The sequence below is a fragment of the Aulonocara stuartgranti genome (assembly GCF_965226115.1).
Source record: "Aulonocara stuartgranti genome assembly, chromosome: 14".
NCBI classification, from domain to species: Eukaryota; Metazoa; Chordata; class Actinopteri; order Cichliformes; family Cichlidae; genus Aulonocara; species Aulonocara stuartgranti.
Window position 1 is genome coordinate 17,568,014 of NC_138950.1, and position 22,919 is coordinate 17,590,932.

General features: G+C 39.5%; 1 protein-coding gene across 1 annotated transcript; it reads left to right on the top strand.

Moving 5' to 3' along the window:
- Positions 1–479: 479 nt before the first annotated feature.
- calm3a (calmodulin 3a (phosphorylase kinase, delta)) lies at positions 480–12,707 on the top strand. Its single transcript, XM_082502802.1, has 6 exons — positions 480–705; positions 9,158–9,188; positions 9,614–9,757; positions 10,136–10,242; positions 10,599–10,734; positions 10,913–12,707. Exons 1-6 carry the CDS (start codon positions 703–705, stop codon positions 10,939–10,941), a joined length of 450 nt encoding a protein of 149 aa, XP_082358928.1. The 5' UTR covers positions 480–702; the 3' UTR covers positions 10,942–12,707.
- Positions 12,708–22,919: the final 10,212 nt, after the last annotated feature.

Sequence of the window (22,919 nt, forward strand, 5' to 3'; positions counted from 1 at the left end):
TTGATCAAGAATCTTGGACAAGAGAAAAAGACATTTTGGAAGGTGTTCTGAAGACCTATTTTGGATTTGAGATCATGTTTTGGAGTATTTTGTCCCAGGACAAGTCTAATTTCAACCACAAATGTCTATTTTAGTATTTTTTTTGCACGAATGGTTTTTAAATTAATGAGCGGTACAGAAATTGCCCTGTAATTTTAAAATGGCCCATTAGTATTGTGTTCAGTATGATCACTGGAACACTCTTTTCTCCCATAGACTGTTTATGAGACGTGGTAATGGGGCTAGTATCTTTGCGCGGTTTGATTTTGTAAAGCAGCAAAAATTGTGGTTTGCTCTTTGTTAAGTGTCAAATAATTATTAGGCGATAAACAGTGAATGATTACCGCAACAGAACGAGCTTTTTAATGCTCGTGTATTTCCATTTTGACAGTGGATTCAGTGGGACTAAAACGTACAAGACAGCGGCGGAGGGATACACGGCTGTCAAACTGTGGTACAGCACGTCGCTGGTTTAGGTTTCCGGGCAACTCTGCTGCAACAGAAGGATACTGTCTACACAGATTTCCCGAAGCATTTCTTATACTTAAAGTCCTGTTTTATTTTATTGTTCTATTTGAGTAAGTGATCCCTAAGTAAATAAAATACAAGTCATTTAACTGAGCTTTTTTTCATCTTCACGGAGCTTGAAAAGTCAACGGGACGATGGTAAGTGTAAGCTAGCTAACGTAAGCTAGCTAGCCTTAGCTATGAATCGTTTAAATCGTAATGTCCTCATGCGACACTTTAATGCGTAATATAATCGTAAATGCATACGGTCTGAAGCAATAAAGCATATTCCGGCTTCCCTTCACAATGGCATTTATAATATTGGCAAACTGCAGAAAAAATCCCACACCTGACGTGCATACAACGCTCTTTTTTTCATTTTATCGTCTATATATCGCAATTTTCGATCGGTGGTTTTATGTGTGCTTAACAGCTGACGAGATAGAAGAGAAGAGAAGAGAAACGTTTTATTTATTAGTGTCTGCCAAATGCGCAGCACACACGCTGTATTGCGAGAGGACACAAACGGCCTGTTTAATGCTCAAATGTATCACCATTCATTCGGTTGATTAGCAGAGTTGTTGATGATGTGGTTGCAGTCCCCGAGCTTGGACAGATATTTGTGGCATTTGGTTTTTGGGTTGTTGTTGGGGGTTTTTGTTTTGTTTTTTTGCTCACTTATTTATTTATTGGTTCGCTTGGACTCGAGAGTGGGCGTGGTGCCGGTGAAGGTGCTGTGTAAAAATAGACCGTCCAGTGTGAATGTGATCTTTACCCATCTCGTTAATCTTGCGAGAAAGACATTGGGACTCTGAGTAACTGTCATTTTCGACATGCCACATAAGGTGCTGCAGCACGGACAGTATCTGTGTTAGCCACATCAGCAGGGTGTTTTGAACGGACTCGGACATGCGCAACAAGCGAGAAAAGGGGTCGTATTCAACCACCGATTGGGGTTACATAAGAATACGGCTCACAGGTAGCAACACTTGTTTGTCATATTGCAAAGCTTTCAGCAAGGCGCTGCAACAATTTGGGAATAGATTCAATACCACCATGACACCATGTCCTGCGTTACGTATTGCGCCATAACGTTGAACCGCATTCTGCTTCTGCTGAATGATCCTCTTTTCCACCCCTCCTTTCTCGCCTCCCTTCCCCCCGCATTGAACCAAGCATCCCTGGTGCAGTCGGCTGTCAGGACCCGCAGTGTACCCTCCAAGATGGGATCTAACTATTTTAAATACTTCTAATATATACTTGCATGTGAATATCTGTATCATATCTTATCATGTGTCGTCTGTTGTTCATCTGCATTCTGTAAGAGAGCAGGCGAATGGAGTCCCTTGCGGTCTTTGCCAAGTAAGGAAACTTGGACAGCTACAAAATCCAATTTATTCACATGCTGCTCAAACACCATTTGCAAATATGATTAACTGGCTGCACTTCAGAAAAATATTGTCAACATAAGAATATATGACATGCTCTTTGGGGTACTGATGAGTTGAAAGCAAGCAGTACTTTTTACAGCAGCTGTATAAATCCTCCAGCTGTGCTCTGATCCAGACACTGCTTGCTTCAGCAACACTGAATTGGTTGGCAGTGAGCAGACTGGATACTCTGCAGTCTGCCATGCTCCCTTCTGCCTACCCCCCTTCCCCTTAAATGGGTGACTCATTGAAATTGACTTGAATGCATGGCATTACCACCACCACCGCAGAAATTTTGCTACAGAAATGTTGGCTTTAATCTGTTTGGTTTTGAAAAAGCAAGTTCATTTGTCCATTATCTGTGGTGCAAGAGCATGTGGATACAGTGAAAACATGTTTATTCGAGGCATTAGCTCAACAGCAAATGCACAGTGAGTCCTTAGGCAGTATTACATATAGCATTATCAGCTTATCCCCATCAACGAATTAGTGTCAGTGCTAAATTGTTGCAGACTCTAATGGTCTGTTTTATGCAGCAGGTATTTCAGTTTTCTAACAAACATCCTGAAGGAATATGCAAAGCAGAAGGCACATTCAAAGGGTTTAATCTGTTTTTTGTTTTGTTAACATAATGTATTTTTTTATTTTATTTTATTTTTTTAATTAAAAATTTTTTTTTAAAGAGTCGAGGAGGTGGTTAGTTGCGGTGATATTCAGTGTGCTACATTGGCGACCCTGTTCGTGTCTCACTAATTATAGCAGGCGTGTGTATTTCGGGCTGTGGAGTATTTATACCAGTCCCTCATCGCACTTTCTCAGCCTGAAGTGAGCATGTTGACTGACTTGGACAGGCCTGATAAGGCTTCACATGGAGCGCACAATTATGTCTCCGATGAACTTGAAGAATGAATTTGTGTTACATGAGTTTAAATTCCTTGTTTGATTAATGAATTTATTTTGTGTGTGTGTGTGTGTGTGTGTGTGTGTGTGTGGTAAAAAAATATTGAACACTGTATGAATCAGCAGACACCCCACAATAAGAAATCACAATAATTCGGTCATGATACAATATTATTGTGATTTTTAACCATTTGCAACTTTGCATTAACACATACTGCCATTTTTCTTCTTTTTTCAAATGAGTATTTTTTTCCCTCAAAGTTAATTTGTTTGTATTTTTTATTTTATTTTTTTATCCAATAAAAAAGTTATCTCACTTCAGTTTTCTATTGGTGGGGGTGGGGGGTCAGGCATACAAGCACTGTTATAGTTAGACATTCCTATTTAACTATTAAATGTACTCTCAGTAACCTTCTTGTTCTGTTGTAATCTAACTAGAATACAGCCGGTAGGCAGCCAGTCGAGTCCCCTCGAGTTGTGCTCGTTGACAAAGGCTCATTCAGACTGATAGCAATTTTTTGGCAATCTGTCTTCATTTACAAATTAAATAAGTCATTTACAAACCTTAAGTAATTTTTCTGAGAGTGATTGAATACTGGCCAAGTCAGACTGAGACTGCAGAAACTCCAGTGTTGGATTTTAGGTTGAGCCGATTTAATGCAAGTTTGCTCGGCTAACAATATCTCAAGATGGTGGAGCTCTCTTGTTTCTAGTATTCCCAGAATATTTTCATTTAGTTATTAACAATTATTATTACATGAGTTCAAACAATATTTCTTTAATTTACATACATTTGTATGTGAAAATGTGAACACATCTACAGTTTAAGTTTATTGTAAAGCTTTTTATGCTGTATTAACATAGTTTTATCTAGGTCATAGGTAATGGCCGGGTCCAGCTGCCAGAAAATACTGCAGTCTGTTTTGAATTAGTTTGTCTAAATTGCATTTGGATTGGCAGAGCCTGTGTACACAGTGGAGCCTGATGCACGTGTTCTCCATTTTGCCTGCTGGAAATTCTTTGTTTTTCTTTGAAAAATGATTGTTTTCAGGGTTTTTATATCAATCCAGAAGTGATTTAATTTGTTACTGCTTAGTCATTTCTTTTCCAAAAATATGAGAAACGGCTGTTTCATTTGTCTTTCTTTTCGTTTCTTGTTTATGAAATTTCATCATTTTCCCCATCAAGTTTAAGACCAGTTGAAAAATGGCAAAAAAATCATATTTTGCATGGTTGGATCTTAACAAGGTTCCAAGTAGAGTTTCAGTGTGCAACAAGAAGAAATAGGAGTGAGACAAAAAAATTTTTGAGCATGCAATTTATTGAAAACCACGCTTAAACTGAAACAGGCTGTTTTACAGCTCATCAAAAGTTTAGCCTTAAAAAGGCCAAATCTGTGCAAAAATGTGGATTCATTGTCATTTTCTGTCAGGTAGAAAATGTCACACCACCCTTCCAAAAGAACCGGAAACTACCCCAAAACAGAAATCGAAGTTCCAGACATGAACTCGGTAATGAGTAGGTCCACCATTATTGTTGGTCTCTTCAAAAATTCTTTGTGGCATGCTTAATGCAAGCGTTTCCATGAGTTGAGTGGGAACATTTCTTCAAGTGGTGAAGACAGCCTTATGACGGGCATCTACTGTCTGGAACTGTTGTCCATTTTTGTACATTTCCTTTACCATCCATCCCCAAAGGTTCTCAATTGAATTTAGATCCGGGGAACACGCAGGAGGGTCCAACAGAGTGATGTTATTGTCCTGGAAGAAGTCCCTTGTCCTGCAGGCATTGTGTGCTATAGCGTTGTCCTGTTGAAAAACCCAGTCGTTACCACACAGATGAGGGCCCTCAGTCATGAGGGAAGCTCTCTGTAACATCTGTACATAGGCGGCAGCCATTTGATGCCCCTGCACCTCCTGTGCTCTAGGGCTGTGCGATAGGACCAAAATCTCATATCCCGATATAAAACTTCTATCGTGCGATAACAATATAAATCACAAAAAATGTAATATTTCCTGTAAATTCTGTGAATCTCGGGTAGGTGAAGTGTTTCCAGCTGGGCGTCTTGTACCTGGAGTCGAGTGTTTTAACCGATGCATGAAACTACACATTTTTAGGCATAGGTTGTAACTGCCGCCGTTTTCTTTGTATTTATTACACACCGTGCTGCGGGGAAAGCCTGTTCTAACGTTTGAGTCTAAGGTTTATTTTTTTAGCACCTGACGACTCTTTTTTTGCTTCTCATCCGTCAATACTCTGCATACTTTTTCACGTGATTCCGTTTATTTTGAAAATTCTCAACAGGATCTTGAGCTTTCTTGTGAAAGGTTTATGTGGAAAATAAACAAGCGGACATGCGATGGTTTTACCTGGTCGTTGTTGCTAACGACAACCCATAAAAACAGGTGCTTGTCTGTTTGTAGTGTGGTTATATTAAATATAAGAGAAAGAGAGAACTTTAAGAAATTAATATAGCCACTACAGTGACCATCAAAACGATGAAAAAAATATTGCCGTTAACAGTTTATTTTGCGACACCACGAAACAAACGATAGCGTAAAATGAAACGATAGATGTTTTTATATCGTCATCCGATATATATCGTTATATCGAACAGCCCTAATGTGCTCCATATTTCCACTGAAGGAAAAAGCACCCCAGACCATTATGGCGCCGCCCTCCACTGTGGCGTGTAGAAAACATCTCAGGTGGATCTGCTTGTCATGCCAGTAATGTTGGAAATCATCAGGACCTTCAAGGTTAACTTTTTTCTCATCAGAGAATAAAACTTTCTTCCACCTTCAATGTCCCATGTTTGGTGCTTTCTTGCAAAGTCCAAACGGTCAGTTTTGTGGCATTCAAGGAGTAGGGATGGGTATTGTTTAGGTTTTATCCGATACCAATACCAAACCGGTACTTTTGAAACGGTGTCGGTGCTCGAACCGGTGCTTAAAGAATCAAGAACACAGACTTTGTCCAAAAACCTCTCATGTTTAGCTGTTTTTTGTAAAAAGATAACATTGTTAGCCTTTTCTGCAGCTATAGGGCATATATGGTATCACTCTTGGCTGGAAGCAGTGCTTAAACAATGGAAAAAAACACCAACTTTGTCCAAAAACCTCTCATGTTTAGCTGTTTCCCACTTTTTCTTTGGTCATTTTAGCCTTTTTGGCCAGGGTGAAGGGAGTATCTGCCATCAAACAAGAAGACAGCCGCATGTAACTACGACGGTGTTTGCTAGTTCACCTTACATGCATTAATTTGATAACGTGGTTAGCCTACTCAACGTAAATTACACACAAACAACATTAAGCTACTCGCCCAGAGAGGAACGGCTGCTGCTGCCATCATCATCTGTCATCATTTCTGCTACACGGCAGGGCTAGGAGCCAGGACTCTCCTCTTCGGGTTCAAGTTGCTGACTCCGGGTCGATAACAGGCACCACACCCGCAGTAGATGTGCTCGGTGTGAGGTCTCGCAGCAAGCTATCAAATAGGGTGCATTTCTCGGCTTTTAAAAAAACGCTATGCGCCACCATGTGTTTCATCAGATTTGAGGAGTTACCTCCTTTGCACAGTATTACAGTATCAGCATAATAGCACTTGTTGCAGGCTGCTGAGTTTGCATCTTTTGCTGTGAAGTACAGCCAGACTTTTGACCGTTTCGCCTTGGGCATTTTTAATCTGTAGCCATAATGGCACCGGATATCGGTACCCATCTCTATCAAGGAGATGAGGCCTTTGAAGACGTTTTTTGTGTTTGTGGCCCTTCAGTCTCAGATGCTGTCTGATAGTTATGGGGCTGCAGTCAGCACCAGCATTGGCCTTAATTTGGGTCAAGGATCGTCCAGTGTCTTGACAGACAGCCAGTTGGATCCTCCGGCTCAGTGCTGGTGAAATTCTTTTGGGTCCTTTCACTTGACTTTTTTGTTCCATAACCATCAGGATCATTTAAGAAATTCCAAATGACTGTCTTACTGCGTCCCAGCTCAGCAGCAATGACGTGGTGCGAGAGACGCTGTTCATGCAGTTCAACAACCTGACCAGGGGTCCGTTCTTCGTACCTCACTTACTACATCCAAGATCAAATGACACATCCAAGATCAAATCATCGCGCTAACTTTGAGCTCGCTATCCCGGTTCTCCAAACACACCTGTTGTTGACGATTAGTATAGCTGGATGAAGTAATGTGAGATCACTGGGTGGCTTAACAGGGGCTACGCATCGATAGTAGAAACATTGATCGGCAACCCTTTGATTGGTTGGCGAAAATGTCAAAGGAGCGCGCTCGGTATTTTTCGGCAGCAGAGCAAGAACTCTTGATTGAGGGATTTCAGGAGTTTCAGAGTTTAATTAAAACGCAAGGGAACGCTGCAAAAGCAAGGAGAGAGGGCTGGCAGAAAGTTGCTGACAAATTAAACTAGTAAGTAATTTAATAATAATAATAATAATAATAATAATAATAATAATAATAATAATAATCGATTGGATTTATGTAGCGCTTTTCAAGGCACCCAAAGCGCTTTACAATGCCACTATTCAGTCACTCTCACATTCACACACTGGTGGAGGCAGCTACGGTTGTAGCCACAGCTGCCCTGGGGCAGACTGACAGAAGCCAGGCTGCCATATCGCGCCATCGGCCCCTCTGGCCAACACCAGTAGGCGGTAGGGTAAATTTATTATATTATATTACATTATATCCTCTTTCACATTAGAGCCACAACAGGACCCACTAGAACATGGGAACAAGTAAAAGTGAAATATAAGAATATTCTACAGAATGGTAATATTTATCACTTATATTGCTTTTAGTCTCTTGAAAAGAGACCCTGAAATAATCAGTTTGTTTGTTTATAACAGCAACCAAGAAAAGGGCAGAGCAAAAAAAGACAGGTGGTGGTCCTGCACCTCCTCGTCAACAAGTTGGTTAAGTAAATAATACCCTCACGGGAAAATGAGCACACTGTCGCGCTGAGCTAAAGGATCCTGTCTATCCCGCAATATACGCGGAATTCTGAAAACTCTCCTTATCAATCTTGCACCTTCCGCAATGGGTGGCTCGCGTATACGGACAGGACATGGCTGCGACCGACTTCCCAAATCCACCTTCGCTTTTATAGCCGTGGTCTCTCATCTTGATTACACGAAGTAATTTACTATTACTACTCTAAAATATGAATTACATCTGAAATAATCAAATACATGAAATAGAATGATTAATAGTACATTTCCCTTTTTTTAGGAAATGACCTAAAAAAAACCCAAAGAAAGAAACAACAAAGGCAACATTTTACAACTTCAACCTAAAGCGCTCTATCTATGCAAGATAGCATGGGTGCTCTGTAGGAGTAAAGTCAGTTTCAGTCCACTTCTGTATCTGTATGGAATCAATAAAAGAATCAAATACTGCATTATCTTTAGTTACATTGATAATATTTATTTATGGTAAAACAGTGGTAAAATATCGCTGTTGCTTTCGTATAAATGAAGCGGACATACCTGAGTGGCCGGGATCTAATCTTGTTTACATAAAGTAAGCCTGCTCCCGAGCAGGTTTACGCTTACGGATCTGTTGCTATGACAGCAAGTCCCGGATGAGCTTCGGGGAACCGAACGATCCAAGATCACGCGAAATCGTCAACAATCAAATCCAGCTAACTTACTTAGCGAGGTACGAAGAACGGACCCCAGGGTTCAGAAAGGGAATGTTTATTTGCATTGCCATCAGAACGTCATGACAGTGTGACATTTTCTGTCTGACAGAAAATGACAATGAATCCACATGTTGAAGCTCTACTTGGAACCTTGTTAAGATGCCAAATATGATTTTTAATTTGTTTTTATTATTATTATTATTATTATTATTATTATTATTATTATTATTATTTGCCATTTTTCAAGTGGTCTTAAACTTTTGACCAGGACTGTATATGTACATATATTTATGTCTAAAGTATATTTCCTCTACCTTGTATAATGTATATTTTCTTCAGTTGTTTGCATAGTATTGTTGTTCTTAGGCATGATGCAGCTGTGTCTATATAACTGCCCTCTCTACTGTGCTGTTGTAACAGTGTGAATTTCCTGTCTCTGGGATTTAAATGCTGTCTTATCTTATTTGCCTAGTCCTGATATAAGTTGAACTTGCCATTAAAAACTGTATTTCTTGAATACAATGCACGATTTAATAATTGTAAATGGTGGCAGGGTTGAAAAAGAGGTTATTTCCATGCTGAAGCATCAGTGTTTTATCAGTGTCTTTTTCCCTTTTCAACAGGCTGATCAGCTGACTGAGGAGCAGATTGCTGGTGAGTGCATACCTTAACCAAGCCTTTTTGACTTGTTTTAGGTTTAGCAACACCTAATTTCTCCAACAAACCTTAGAAACTAGGCTCTCAGAGATTATACAAGATGTGCAGGTCTATGGGATTGTATGCTAATTATGGTCCCATACTATTAACTAGATAATTGCATTCAATTTGTTTTCCCTAGGTATAAAATCAGACCCTGGGTAATGAGAAGCAGCAGGGTTTTGAGTCAGGTGTCCTAGAAATGCTTGCATGTCTACATTAAAGCTGCAGTGCTTTGTATTCAGCCTGTGCTCTTCTTATCAGGGGTTGTCTGTTCAGTGTCCCAGTTGTTGCAAATGCACTGACTATTGTGTATAGTCAGTGAATGTTCATTGGATTCAGTCTTCATTACAACTCACAGTTCTCTTTCTGCAAATGTACAGAGTTCAAGGAGGCATTCTCACTGTTTGATAAGGATGGCGATGGTACAATTACTACCAAAGAGCTCGGGACTGTCATGCGCTCTTTGGGACAGAATCCTACAGAGGCTGAGCTGCAGGACATGATCAATGAAGTAGATGCTGATGGTGAGATCAAACTAACATGCACAAGAGCTTGAAGTTGCATTACTTTTGAGAAAGCTCTTCATGAAGAGAATTCTTTTGTCATTCAAGAATTTAGTGACTGGCATAAATGCAGATCCTGATATCTGAGATGGCATAACTTGTTTCTGTTCTCTCTGTATAGATGTGTGTAGATTGAATCTAGTCTTTGTTGTTTTTGTTGCCTTGTCTGTTGTGATTAATAAAAATGATGTGCATTTCCTTTTATACTTTGAACTACCTTGCATTGTCATAAGCTAATTTTCCTGATCTGATTTTGAGTTTTTCTGGTAAATTACACGGTGATAACACTTTTTTTCTGGTTTGTTATTTGTTTTTGTTTTATTTATTTATTTTATTAAGGTAATGGTACAATTGACTTTCCTGAGTTTCTGACAATGATGGCCAGGAAGATGAAAGATACAGACAGTGAGGAGGAGATCAGAGAAGCCTTCAGAGTCTTTGACAAGGTAAAGTAGGAGTAAAGTGGAAATATTTAATTAGACTATTCAGCAAAAGGAGAGCCTCTGTATTTGTTAGAAATGACTTTGATCCATGATGATGGCTAGACAAAAGAGTGAAAAATGTCTGCATAAGCGATATTCTGGAGCGTTTCTGTCTTTCTGCTAGCCGGACTATTATATTAAGCGTCACAAACACACAAATATTGAACATTTAGCTCAATAGACTTCCTAAATCAGGATCTCGACATCACAGGTGAAGGGAATAGCCTTGTCTCTGGCGCTATGGTATCTGTAGACACACACCTGCCTGTAAACATAGAAGACACCAAGCTAACTTTCTGCTTTTGTTTTGCCACCTGTAGGATGGTAACGGGTACATCAGTGCAGCAGAGCTTCGGCACGTCATGACCAACCTGGGTGAGAAGCTCACTGATGAGGAGGTGGACGAGATGATACGCGAGGCCGACATTGATGGAGATGGTCAGGTCAACTACGAGGGTGAGATTTTAATTATTAACCACCATACTTTTTGTGAGTCTGCAAATGTGAAAATCTACAAGTTTGTGTGTATGCACTTATTTTTTTTCCATCTGGTAACGGTGCTGTTACAGTTAGTTATTTGTTCATTATTTAACGTAACTTTAAATGTTGCTTTCTGTTCTTTTGTTTTCCACAGAGTTTGTCCAGATGATGACAGCCAAGTGAAGAGAAATTTGAAATTTCTTTTAACGTTGCTTATCCTCTAAGATCACTGTCAAATATGTCAAATATACCAAAAAAAAGAACAATTCTCAAATGATAAATTTACCCTCCCCTCCAGAAAAAAAATCATTTATCTAAACCGTTTGCAAATTGTGCTTTAGTGCATCCAGCTACTTCTAAGGTATCTGTTTCATCACCACCAGAACAGAATAATCCCTAGAGAAGTTAATGGACCAAGCTTTAAGAGGGCCAAAGCCCCTGGTACTTCAGACCAAGATTCTGCTGAGTCACCCTGCTCCTGATTAATTTAGAGGAAAGCGCAACATCGTAAAAGGCAGAGGGATAGGAACCTATGCCACGGTTCATGTAGAGAAGTTGGCTTTTCAATTCTTACCTGATAGTCTTGAACAAAGAAAATCGACTCTCTTGCACCAGTGGTGACTCTCCAAATACTGAATTGAGTACTCTTCTTGCATGCACCCTTTCTGTGACTGTCTCTCGTGACAACAAGGAAGCTCTGATCTTGTCAGAGGTAGTGTTCAGGTTGTGTACACACTGGAGGTATATACATAAATATATAGCTATATATCTGTAAAAAATTTGTGTCACTATTGATTATTGCAAGAGCAAATAGTTGCAATGTAGGGTGTTTATTGGTGCTCTGCTGGAGATGAGCATTCTTATAACCTTGAAGAGTTCGAACGAAAACGAGGGACTGAAAATTGCTGGATGGTTTTTCTTTTTTTCTTTGTTTGTTTTCCTCAGTTGGATGTTATTTTGTATTGTTTTGAGTCGTGGGTTTTACGTTGCACTGATTGAAGACGGGAGTGTGTTGAATTGCTTCAGGATGATTATTGGGAAAACACACTTGAGGACTGCAGTTGATACATTTGTTCTGCAAACAGATATCCTGATGATGCAATATTGATGTAACGCTTTATAAATGTGTTCTCAAATATTAATGTATTGCTGACGAACTTTGGTCACAAATTATATCTATATAAGTGTATCGTTAAATTTGCAATGCCTATTGTTGTAGTAAATGATCTGTGACATGTTTTCTCTTCGGTTTTGAAATGTGCCATAATACTCTTAAAAACAAAAAAAAACAAAAAAAAAACCTTCAACCTTCTTGCAAGACCTGTAGTTCTTTAGAATAGAAAAACTCTACTTAATATAATAATATAAAAATACATGCAGTTCATCATATTTGCACTTTGGTATAAACCATGTGGTTGTTTAAAAAAATGGAGGACAAAAAAAGTTTTGTTTTAAAAGAAGAAAAAGAAACCAAATGTCACTGTTGCTGCTGCTATAACAACATGTTTCACTCATTGTCCTTGTTGTTGTCTGATCTTCAATTTATAGTCCGGTGATTCAACCTCCAGTCGGCTTGCTGTTTTACTAAACCGAATACATTCAGTGTATACTGACACATACTGCTTGTGGTGGGGGGGTGATGTGTTTCATTGAGGCTTTCATATGGGGAATGAAATGGGTTTGTAGCAACGACTTCAGCTTTAGATGTGCAGTTGGTTTCAGTGTTAGGTTTTTGAACAGTTGGCTAAATTTAAGCTGGGGAATCTTGTGATTTCCTCAATGTGTGAAACTTAATATACTGCTCTGTTTGAGGCGTACTAATTGGTTACATTTGAGTCAGATGTTTGGAAGTAAATGGTTATTGGACTGTTAATTTCTGAAGGTGTGTCCAGTATGGAAAGATGTGATATATTTTCCATAAATCAATAAATTGACTGAGCTTTACTTCACCTGCATTTCCTTGACATGTTTATTCTAAAATTAGTCATTAATGAAACAGACATCCTTTTGTTTCTTCTTTTTTGTAACTGTTCACAAATTCCCATAATGTTGCAATACACTCCCCCGTCCAGTGCTTCTGTGTTAGAAAGGAGACTCTTCCAGATAGCCTCAGACTGGGTCAGGGCAGGTCAGCCTAGGTCTTCACTCTAGAAACTATCCTGGGCAGAGGCTATATTTGGCAGCTCATGAGATTGCTGCAGGAGCCTGTGCTAATCCAGGTCAGCAAGGGTCACGACCCCTCACACAGTCTAAATGCAAAAAGCCTTTCTTGTTGAGAGGCAAGATCAAGAGCCAATAGAACAGCGTTTTATCTGGGCCAGGTGAATGTGATTGGATGTGTGTCCACATGCTAATCGTGTAAGTGTAAGTAGATAATATAAATGAATTAGGAAACAGGAGCACACTCAGCAGTACAATAAGAACCGTAGCACTACAGACAGGCAGGTGTGGTAATCCCTCTGCGGTTGTATAACAGGCTGGAAAGGCTTGCTGGTTTACACTGAGAATCAACAATGCACTGCCTCTTCTGCAGTGAGGGTTGTAGACATTCATTATAAATAATTGAATTACAAGTTTTACTTTTGATCTGCTGTATCAAGTGGAGAAAAGAAAGAGAGGCAATCACTTACAGATTACAACTGTACCAGCAAAACAGATTACAAAATCTGATAAATATCAAAGACACAGTACACTGAAAAACAGCAGCGCCCCCAGCACACACCAGCCATTTAATGTGCTGCTCAAATCACAATGCCTCAATGAATACGATCCAATAATCAAATAACACAAGGCTATATATATGTGTGTGTGTGTGTGTGTGTGTGTGTGTATGTATATATGTATGTATATATATACATACATACACTAAATGTTTCACTACATTTCCAATGCAGTAATTTTCACTGACATTAAATGTTTATAACGTAATTCTACAGTTTGTATGGAAACTTGAGTAAATTTTCTGAAGCACAGTAACTGAATCCTTGGTAATTAGGCTATAGCAAAGGGGTTTTGGACTTGTTTAGCCATCAGTAGTGGAATATTTAGTCTGGGTCCTCTATATCTGAGATGTCCGATTCTGAGTCAATGCTTCCGAGTTCCTAGCTGGCCTCATAGCAGCCATGTTACTTAAGATATTAAAAAAAACCCATCAGAAAGTACAATGTTTGAAATGCACAGAAAACTGTAAACAGGGCTGCACATACAGTGGGGCAAAAAAGTATTTAGTCAGCCACCGATTGTGCAAGTTCCCCCACCTAAAATGATGACAGAGGTCAGTAATTTGCACCAGAGGTACACTTCAACTGTGAGAGACAGAATGTGAAAAAAAAATCCATGAATCCACATGGTAGGATTTGTAAAGAATTTATTCGTAAATCAGGGTGGAAAATAAGTATTTGGTCAATAACAAAAATATAACTCAATACTTTGTAACATAACCTTTGTTGGCAATAACAGAGGTCAAACGTTTACTATAGGTCTTTACCAGGTTTGCACACACAGTAGCTGGTATCTTGGCCCATTCCTCCATGCAGATCTTCTCGAGAGCAGTGATGTTTTGGGGCTGTCGCCGAGCAACACGGACTTTCAACTCCCGCCACAGATTTTCTATGGGGTTGAGGTCTGGAGACTGGCTAGGCCACTCCTTTCAAATGCTTCTTACGGAGCCACTCCTTTGTTGCCCGGGCGGTGTGTTTTGGATCATTGTCATGTTGGAAGACCCAGCCTCGTTTCATCTTCAAAGTTCTCACTGATGGAAGGAGGTTTTGGCTCAAAATCTCACGATACATGGCCCCATTCATTCTGTCCTTAACACGGATCAGTCGTCCTGTCCCCTTGGCAGAAAAACAGCCCCATAGCATGATGTTTCCACCCCCATGCTTCACAGTAGGTATGGTGTTCTTGGGATGCAACTCAGTATTCTTCTTCCTCCAAACACGACGAGTTGAGTTTATACCAAAAAGTTCTACTTTGGTTTCATCTGACCACATGACATTCTCCCAGTCCTCTGCTGTATCATCCATGTGCTCTCTGGCAAACTTCAGACGGGCCTGGACATGCACTGGCTTCAGCAGCGGAACACGTCTGGCACTGCGGGATTTGATTCCCTGCCGTTGTAGTGTGTTACTGATGGTGACCTTTGTTACTTTGGTCCCAGCTCTCTGCAGGTCATTCACCAGGTCCCCCCGTGTGGTTCTGGGATCTTTGCTCACCGTTCTCATGATCACTTTGACCCCACGGGATGAGATCTTGCGTGGAGCCCCAGATCGAGGGAGATTATCAGTGGTCTTGTATGTCTTCCATTTTCTGGTGATTGCTCCCACAGTTGATTTTTTCACACCAAGCTGCTTGCCTATTGTAGATTCACTCTTCCCAGTCTGGTGCAGGTCTACAATACTTTTCCTGGTGTCCTTCGAAAGCTCTTTGGTCTTGGCCATGGCGGAGTTTGGAGTCTGACTGTTTGAGGCTGTGGACAGGTGTCTTTTATACAGATGATGAGTTCAAGCAGGTGCCATTCATACAGGTAACGAGTGGGGGACAGAAAAGCTTCTTACAGAAGACGTTACAGGTCTGTGAGAGCCAGAGATTTTCCTTGTTTGAGGTGACCAAATACTTATTTTCCACCCTAATTTACGAATAAATTCTTTACAAATCCTACAATGTGAATTCATGGATTTTTTTTTCACATTCTGTCTCTCACAGTTGAAGTGTACCTCTGGTGCAAATTACTGACCTCTGTCATCATTTTAAGTGGGGGAACTTGCACAATCGGTGGCTGACTAAATACTTTTTTGCCCCACTGTAAATGGTCTGCAGGTGCGCATTCGCTGTCATCTAAGGGTTAAATTCATTCTATTACATTCTAATCACGTTTTTTAAGTAAGGCGGTGCTCAAAAATGCACAATACTTTCTACTAAAGAGAAACTAAAGTAGAAGTTGTATTAAAAAAAATTGAAGCGCTCAAGTACGCCCATCAAATTTGCACTTAATTAAAAGTACACTTCATCACTGCTAGACAAAAACTTCTGGATTTCCCTGTCATTCTATACCTAATACCTTTGACATATTACATTGTAGGTAAAGAATATTTCCGTCGAGCACACACACTGCAAATAATCAAACACTGTCACCAGAATAAAACAACATGAAACATTTTACACGTCCACACGGTGGCAGTGTTTCATCACGTTCCAACTGGACTCAAGATGCGCTGCGCAAGACAGGAAGGAGATGAGACAGCCTAACTGGAAACAGATGAATGAAATCATTTTTTGAGAAATCGTGTTTTCTGTTGAAGAACATTAAAGGGTAGCATATTCTTAGTCACAGAAATCTTTAGTTGGAGGGTGAAATGGTCTGTTTGTGCACATGAAGAAACATGCGCGTGTGTTGTATGTGTGAATTGTAGGTGCATGGGTTTGCTTGGGTGCACCACACCCACTACCCATGCTTGTGTACGCTGTAACCTAACCACCCCTTTGCTTTAGAAACATATTATATTTCTTTCCACTATCATTGTGTCTGAGGGAGGTGGGGTAGTGGGCATTATATAAATTTCACGGTGTAAAGCAGACGCCTAAATAATGTATCTATTTTAGGGTTGTGTTTGGACAGTTGTTCTAACTTATTTAATTTTTTTCACACAACACCTCCCTTTCCAAGACCTCCCAAGAATCCCCTTCTTTCTCCTCATATCTACTGTTTTGACATAATTCAACACTGTGCAAAGCCTGGCACACTATCTCGCTTTGCATGAAGCGGAACACATTTAGTTTCTCCTGCACGTTGTATATATTCTTCACTTTTGTATCTTAATGTTATCCACCAACTATCAGTGCTTTGGCTTAAAATATAAAGTGTCTCAAAATAGAAGAAAGAAGTGAAAATATCTAGCTGTTGCATAATCCTCTTGCTGAGACAATATACACCTGACTAGCCAACAGTTCCCAAGTTGTGAAAAGGTGACCTGGAGGCTATCTACCACACAGTAGCAGAATTTGAGATGCAAGTTGGGACAGATTGGATTAGAAGTTCTGAGGCACCGCCAAAGCTCATTGAGAACAACAGGGCTCAGGTCCCGTGGGACCAACCAACATCGTGGTGACTGACAAGGACCAGAAGACCACAATCCCAACAGACAACAACATCAGGAAGAAGGTCCACGAGAATTATCAGAGGGTGAAAGAACAACTAGAACCGGAAAAAAAAGTCCAAAGTGGTCCAAGTATTAATTGGAACCCTAAAACTTAAAGAGTGGCTCCAGCAAATTCCAGGCACAACATCAGAGCTCTCTGTCCAGAAGAGTGCAAGATTAGGAACAGCTGAGATACTGCAGAGAACTCTCAAACTCCCAGGCCAGCATGATTTATTATAAAAACTAAACAATCTTGGACCTTCTGCTCAAAGTTCCAATGCATGTTGTGTTTGTCCCCTAAAACTTCTGAATGTTTATTTTGAAATAGGCTGTCAAAATAATAGTTAGCTTTGTCTTAACCTTTAATAAAGACTTTGCATACATTTCAGATTATGATACTGTTAAGCTAAAGAGAATAAACAAGAAATGAAAACTTCTCACGGTTAAAGTACTAGATATGGAAAGTAAAGTTTCAGTATCCCTTTCCCATCTTCAAAAGAAGGGCTATGTGACATTTCACTTCAGGTTGAGTGCTTTCTCTTGCTTTGTGGTTCCTGGAGCGGTTTCCATCTAAGGCTGCTAAAGACTTCAGCCAAATAGCCTAGATTTTTCTAAGTATGATCTCTGGTATTTAATTTCCTTCTTTCTCCGAACTTACAACCACAATGGTCTCACTATGCTTAAAAAAAGAAACCATAACATCATTTTTAATGCAAGTCCTGTAAGTCTCCACACTCAGGATGCAAAACCTGACACTATAAAGTCTTTCAGGCTGGATCTACTTGTTTTGCAAAGCATAGAATAAAAAGAGTTTTGTGGAGTCTCTGCCCAAAGGAAATCATTTATCCATACACGTGGAATTAGTTGTGGTGGAGAAGAAAAATCTTCAAACTCTGTGTTATTTGAAAAGCTTTTAATTTGATGGACAGAAAGTAAAGCCAAGTCCTGCAAATAGATAAGACAAAGCAGTAGGGACCTCTTGAAAAAATAAAAAACAACCAATAAACAGCTGCCATCAGCAGTGAAGACGTCTTCATATACTATTGTGATTTGAATTGCATTAACCAAAGTAAGCCAGTGCAGGCCTGTCTTATTATTTTTGAATTGTAGCTGCATGTCTATCGTCAGGGAAGCCCTTTCCGTTTCTGTGTACACAACTGCTAACAATATAATTCTGGATGTAGCTAAATGGCAGGAAAATGTTGTTGACTGTGATTTTCTTAAAATAGTTCAATAAAAAGTGATTGAATTTAAAAATGGAAAGAATACGAAAAAGAAAGTTCTAAGTTTTTACTTCTTGTTTCCTCTTTTGCATTTGTGGCCAGATGTTTTCATACATTCGTCACTGGCATGAATGTCACATTAATTTTGGGCTGAACCATTCGTTTTCCAGGTTGGAATGACTTTACAGCATACGTATTTAATGATGTATTTTTTAAAAACAAAGAATTGGGTGCACAAGTTGGATTTCCTCTAAACCACACAGAGTCAACAGTATACATAACCCCCCTAATATTTAGTTTACCTTGACCAGATGCCGAAAACAAGCTTCAGACATAATTCTAGCTTTTCTCTCTCATCTTGGCAGTATTAGTAGCGTTCATATAAGTTGGCTGTTGGAATTCACAATTGATGGTTCACTAAAAGCAGTTTTGCTGAGGACTAAAGATGAATGATGTGCTCAAACAGAGTGGTCAGTTTATAGAACAGAAATATGCAATACATCTTTGTGTAAAGTAAGTGAGGATGAAAAATACAAATGTTAACAGAATTGGCATGAATTGTGAGCTCAAATTCTTTCAAAGTATTTTGGGATTTTGCACATGGGTTTGTATCTGTATTAGATCAGCAGCATCTTCTCCACAATCTTGAGCCTACATCTTTACGGTCTGCGTCAGCATCTGGCTCATAATTAGAGTGTGTTTTGCGTCACCGGTCTTTCGAATGTAAAAACACAAATGAAGGGTGAATTTGAAAGGAGAAAGAAACAAAGCCCACCGTGACATGGGAAGGTGAAAATACGTGGTGGCTTATTTAATAATTTAGTGATTATTATTTCCATGACTTCAGTACCTGAATCACTCAGTTAAAATAAAACAAGAACCAGCAGGAAGGAAGTGCCGTACAAATATGGAAAATCTGTGTAGGCACAGAAATCTTTTCTTTTTTTCCCCATCTATTGCATTTTTTTAAAATCTACTCTTACTTGGCCCTTTGAAACATGTCAACAGACACAAGTGCGCAGCATTCATCCATATGCTAAATATGACCTTTTTCATAATCTAATTCAGCTTTGGGAGCTTTTCCAAGATCTCTTGAGATCTGATTTGACCTCCACTTTAAACTCAGATCTTTTACCGCTAACATCTGCTTCCAATTAGGAAGACAAAGAAAGATGAAAACAACCAAGTTCAAACACCTTTGAACTTCACATGTTTCGTAATTCTGGTGAAGACAAAGTAATGTCATTATTCAGCCACTCTGTAGGGAAACATGAGGTTTGTTTTTTTCACGCTCTCTTCCTGAAAATGAATTTTCACATCAGTAAATTCCTTTGTCCTAAATCTGAAATGGCATTTTCTGAGCAGAAAACAAAGCACAAGCTGATGTGAGATGCGTCATATGTTTTACAGGAAAACTGCTTTGACATTCAACTGAAAGTAAAAAGATGCTCATCAGGTAAGAAGATTTATATTCATGTCCACTCACTGCCTCTACTGTACTTAAAAACAGCTGGCTCATAGGCTATTATTCTCTTTAGAAAAGAAAAGGAAAAATACTGTTCAAGCAACATTTAGCTAGACTTTGTTTTCATAGCAGCCTTTTTTTTTTTAACAATTCACAGACCAATGTAAGCAATATATTTTGATACTTCACTTAATGGCACACCATTTCTAAATAGGAGTGTTTCTTGTATTTTTAAACTTGCCAAGCAGCCAAGTCAAGAAAAATGCAATCGTGGGGTTCGCACATCTGTTTCATAGTCCATCTTTTTTTACTTCCATTTTTAATTTGGACTATGCGCACAGTCAGGGACCATTCCAGGTCCCTATAACCTCTAACAGCATAAAAACAGCAGAAAGATGCAGAAGTGGAGGTACTAGTTCCATCTACCTGTGTCAGGACACCTATTAGTCAATGCAACATCTCTAGCTCCAGCAGCCAGGTGGATAAATTATATAAAATGTTAGCCCTCCTCACTCTTGCTATGAGGGGTTAAGCTAACCATAGATTCAAAACAATTTGGGGCATTTTAACGTAAAACTCTGTGGAATTACTCCGTTTTTGGCGCTAACCTCAAGCAGCCAGATTGGCTTAATTTATCAGTTTCCAGAGTTTTGTGAGTGTTCACTTGCAAAGACTTACATAGCACTCGTCTTTCTTCGGGTCCACCACTTGCTGGTGATGCACCAATACTTGCGTCAGATGACAGTCAAAGGTTAGTTGGAAAAGCAAGTAGAAACAGGATTTGCTTTTCTTCTTGGAAAATTCGAGCCATTCACTCATCAGTGGCAACGCAGCACAATTTTTTAGGGGTTACATTTAAAAACACTGCTGTGTCACCGTAATGGATGGAGTCTGCTCAGTGCACTACATATGGCTTATTTAACTAGTCAAAAATACACAACAGTAGTTGTTATAGTTCTACTAATATTTACATGCACTGCCAGAACCTTAGACTGTTAAGTCAAGGTTAGTGGGGCCGCTTCGACTTTCCAAGTTGCAAATCCGACTTGAGGGCATGTTCCAGTTGAAAATTACCACTGGGAATTCAAAAATTCTGGATTGCAAATTCAAATCAAACAGACTCCGAGGTCTTGGTGGTTTGATCCCAAGGTCTCCTGTCAATCAGTGTTAATAATCTGTTTGTCCATCCAGCTGTCCATAATTCTTCCTGTCATTACACATCTAATCATTTCATCCAGCTGTTCTCCCACTCATAATCATTATCAGCCTTCTAGTATCCATTCTGTCTACCAGTTATCTATCCATTCACCCACTCACTCATTTATTATCCAAAATATCATTCCCTACTCTACTTATCTATTCATCTACCAATCACCCACCTACAGTCCTCTCACTAATCTGTCCATCATACAGCATTCTTCATTTTTCCAGTATTTTGCCATCCATTATTTCTTATTTTGAGTACATATTTCATCTGAACTGTAGTTGCCAGATCCATCTAGTCATTAATTAAGATCATACAAGCAAACACCTACAGCTTTGATTGTAAACCAAAGCTTTGCTAAAGCTATTATAAACTGCTTATGTATCTAAATAAGCAGTTGTTTAAATTTACCAAGTGTTATGATCTTGGCGCCTCAGTTGCTATGTTCACAAACTCATCTGATGGTTTGAGGAATGTTTGCAAGTATGTCTGCATTTGTTTTTAGCTTCTTTGTGTGTTGTTTATTTAAAGTTGCTAGCCTGGTTTGCTTTATGGGCAAAGCAACTGTAAACAACTCAAGTGCTATCCAGATCTCAAGTTGGTAGTTAACAGTAAACTTTGTGAGGGAGGGAGGGAGGGAGGGAGGGAGTGCTTGAATGCTGGAGAGATGAAGTGAAACTGAGAAGGCTGAAACTGCATGTCTGTATTAGCTGTGTAACTCTGCAAAACTCAACAAAGTATACCACAAGGAGAAATCTGATCTGCATTACTCTATCCATAATTGAAGCTTGGCACTTTGCTGTTATGAATATGACTGGTCAGCTACAGAAACAGCAACAGGAAGCAAGCGTGAATAGGATTACTCTGAGAGGAAAGTGAGCAGTGAAATGTAATTACTATGTTGCAATTTGTATTCATGGCTATTGTTTGTGATGACTCTATTGTTAGTATCCTTTGTAGGTGTCACTGAAACAAACCATTAAGGACTAAAGTAATAGCACATGAGGGATGAGGGTTTTTATGTTTTTCAGCAAACATCTCATCCCAGCTATTTTCCTTTGATTTGCTGATGAAAACAGTGTGGCAAAATGAAATAACAGCGTCTAGTGTTAAATGTATTGCTCTCCGATCATTTCTCCTCAGTGGAATCCAAGCGCAGCCTGCACATACATCAGTCAAGAGAATGGCCAGTTAAGGAAGATATAATGATAACCTATGACTGTGTAAACCCTTTTATATGTTTTTGTGTGTATAGGCGTCATGTAAGAAACAATACATGTAGTAATACGTGGCCAACATGACATGGACAAATCAAAGTGAAGCACTGTTTCCAGAGCAAACACACTTGAAGGATTAACCTCTGTATTTACCCCCCGCCCTCTCCTAATCAGTATTTTACAGACTGTACAAATAAAACAGAAACTACAGCTTTCACAAATTAAGCATGAACCAGTGTGGAAGGGCTGAGGCTGCACCCATCACAAAATGCTCAGCCAGTGTGCACTGGCTCTCTCTCTGCATCACTGGACTTGTGCTAAAGGCTGCATGAAATGTAAGCAAGCAGAGATTGAGGCTATTCAAAGCACCTTCATAAAAATGAATGTCAGACTCTGCCAAACCAAATACTTACACAAAAGACTGATTAAACATTTTGTTCTTAGCTCACATCAAGACGAAGTCTGTGTGTCAATCTAAGTGTGTGTGTGTGTGTGTGTGTGTGTGTGTGTGTGTGTGTGTGTGTGTGTGTGTGTGTGTGTGTGTGTGTGTGGGAGCGTGGTCCACAAATACATATGCTGTCAGTATCTTGTTCCTATTTCTTATATATAGACCAACCACAGTTAAGTTTACTTTAGCTCACTGCAGCCTAGACTCCAGGTATTATTTAAATGGTTCACAATGGATAAGTTAAGTTGTACCCCCATCTTTATTAGTGATTTATGATATATCAATCACTAAATATTTCGGTGCAAATGCACACTATCTTGAAATCTACACCATCTTAGAACGGGAAGGGTTAATAGTCACTAGAAAGCACCGAAATTCTATTGGATTTAAATACGGTTTTGCATCGGCTCTAAAGTGTCCTGTTGCTCAAGATGTCATCTGAGTCACAAGTGCAGTGGGAGGGACTA

What these genes read in the sequence shown, in the direction of transcription:
- calm3a (XM_082502802.1), top strand. An exon ending in GACTGAGGAGCAGATTGCTG is followed by an intron (nt 9,189 to 9,613) that starts GTGAGTGCATAC and finishes GCAAATGTACAG; the next exon opens with AGTTCAAGGAGGCATTCTCA. An exon ending in CAATGAAGTAGATGCTGATG is followed by an intron (nt 9,758 to 10,135) that starts GTGAGATCAAAC and finishes TATTTTATTAAG; the next exon opens with GTAATGGTACAATTGACTTT.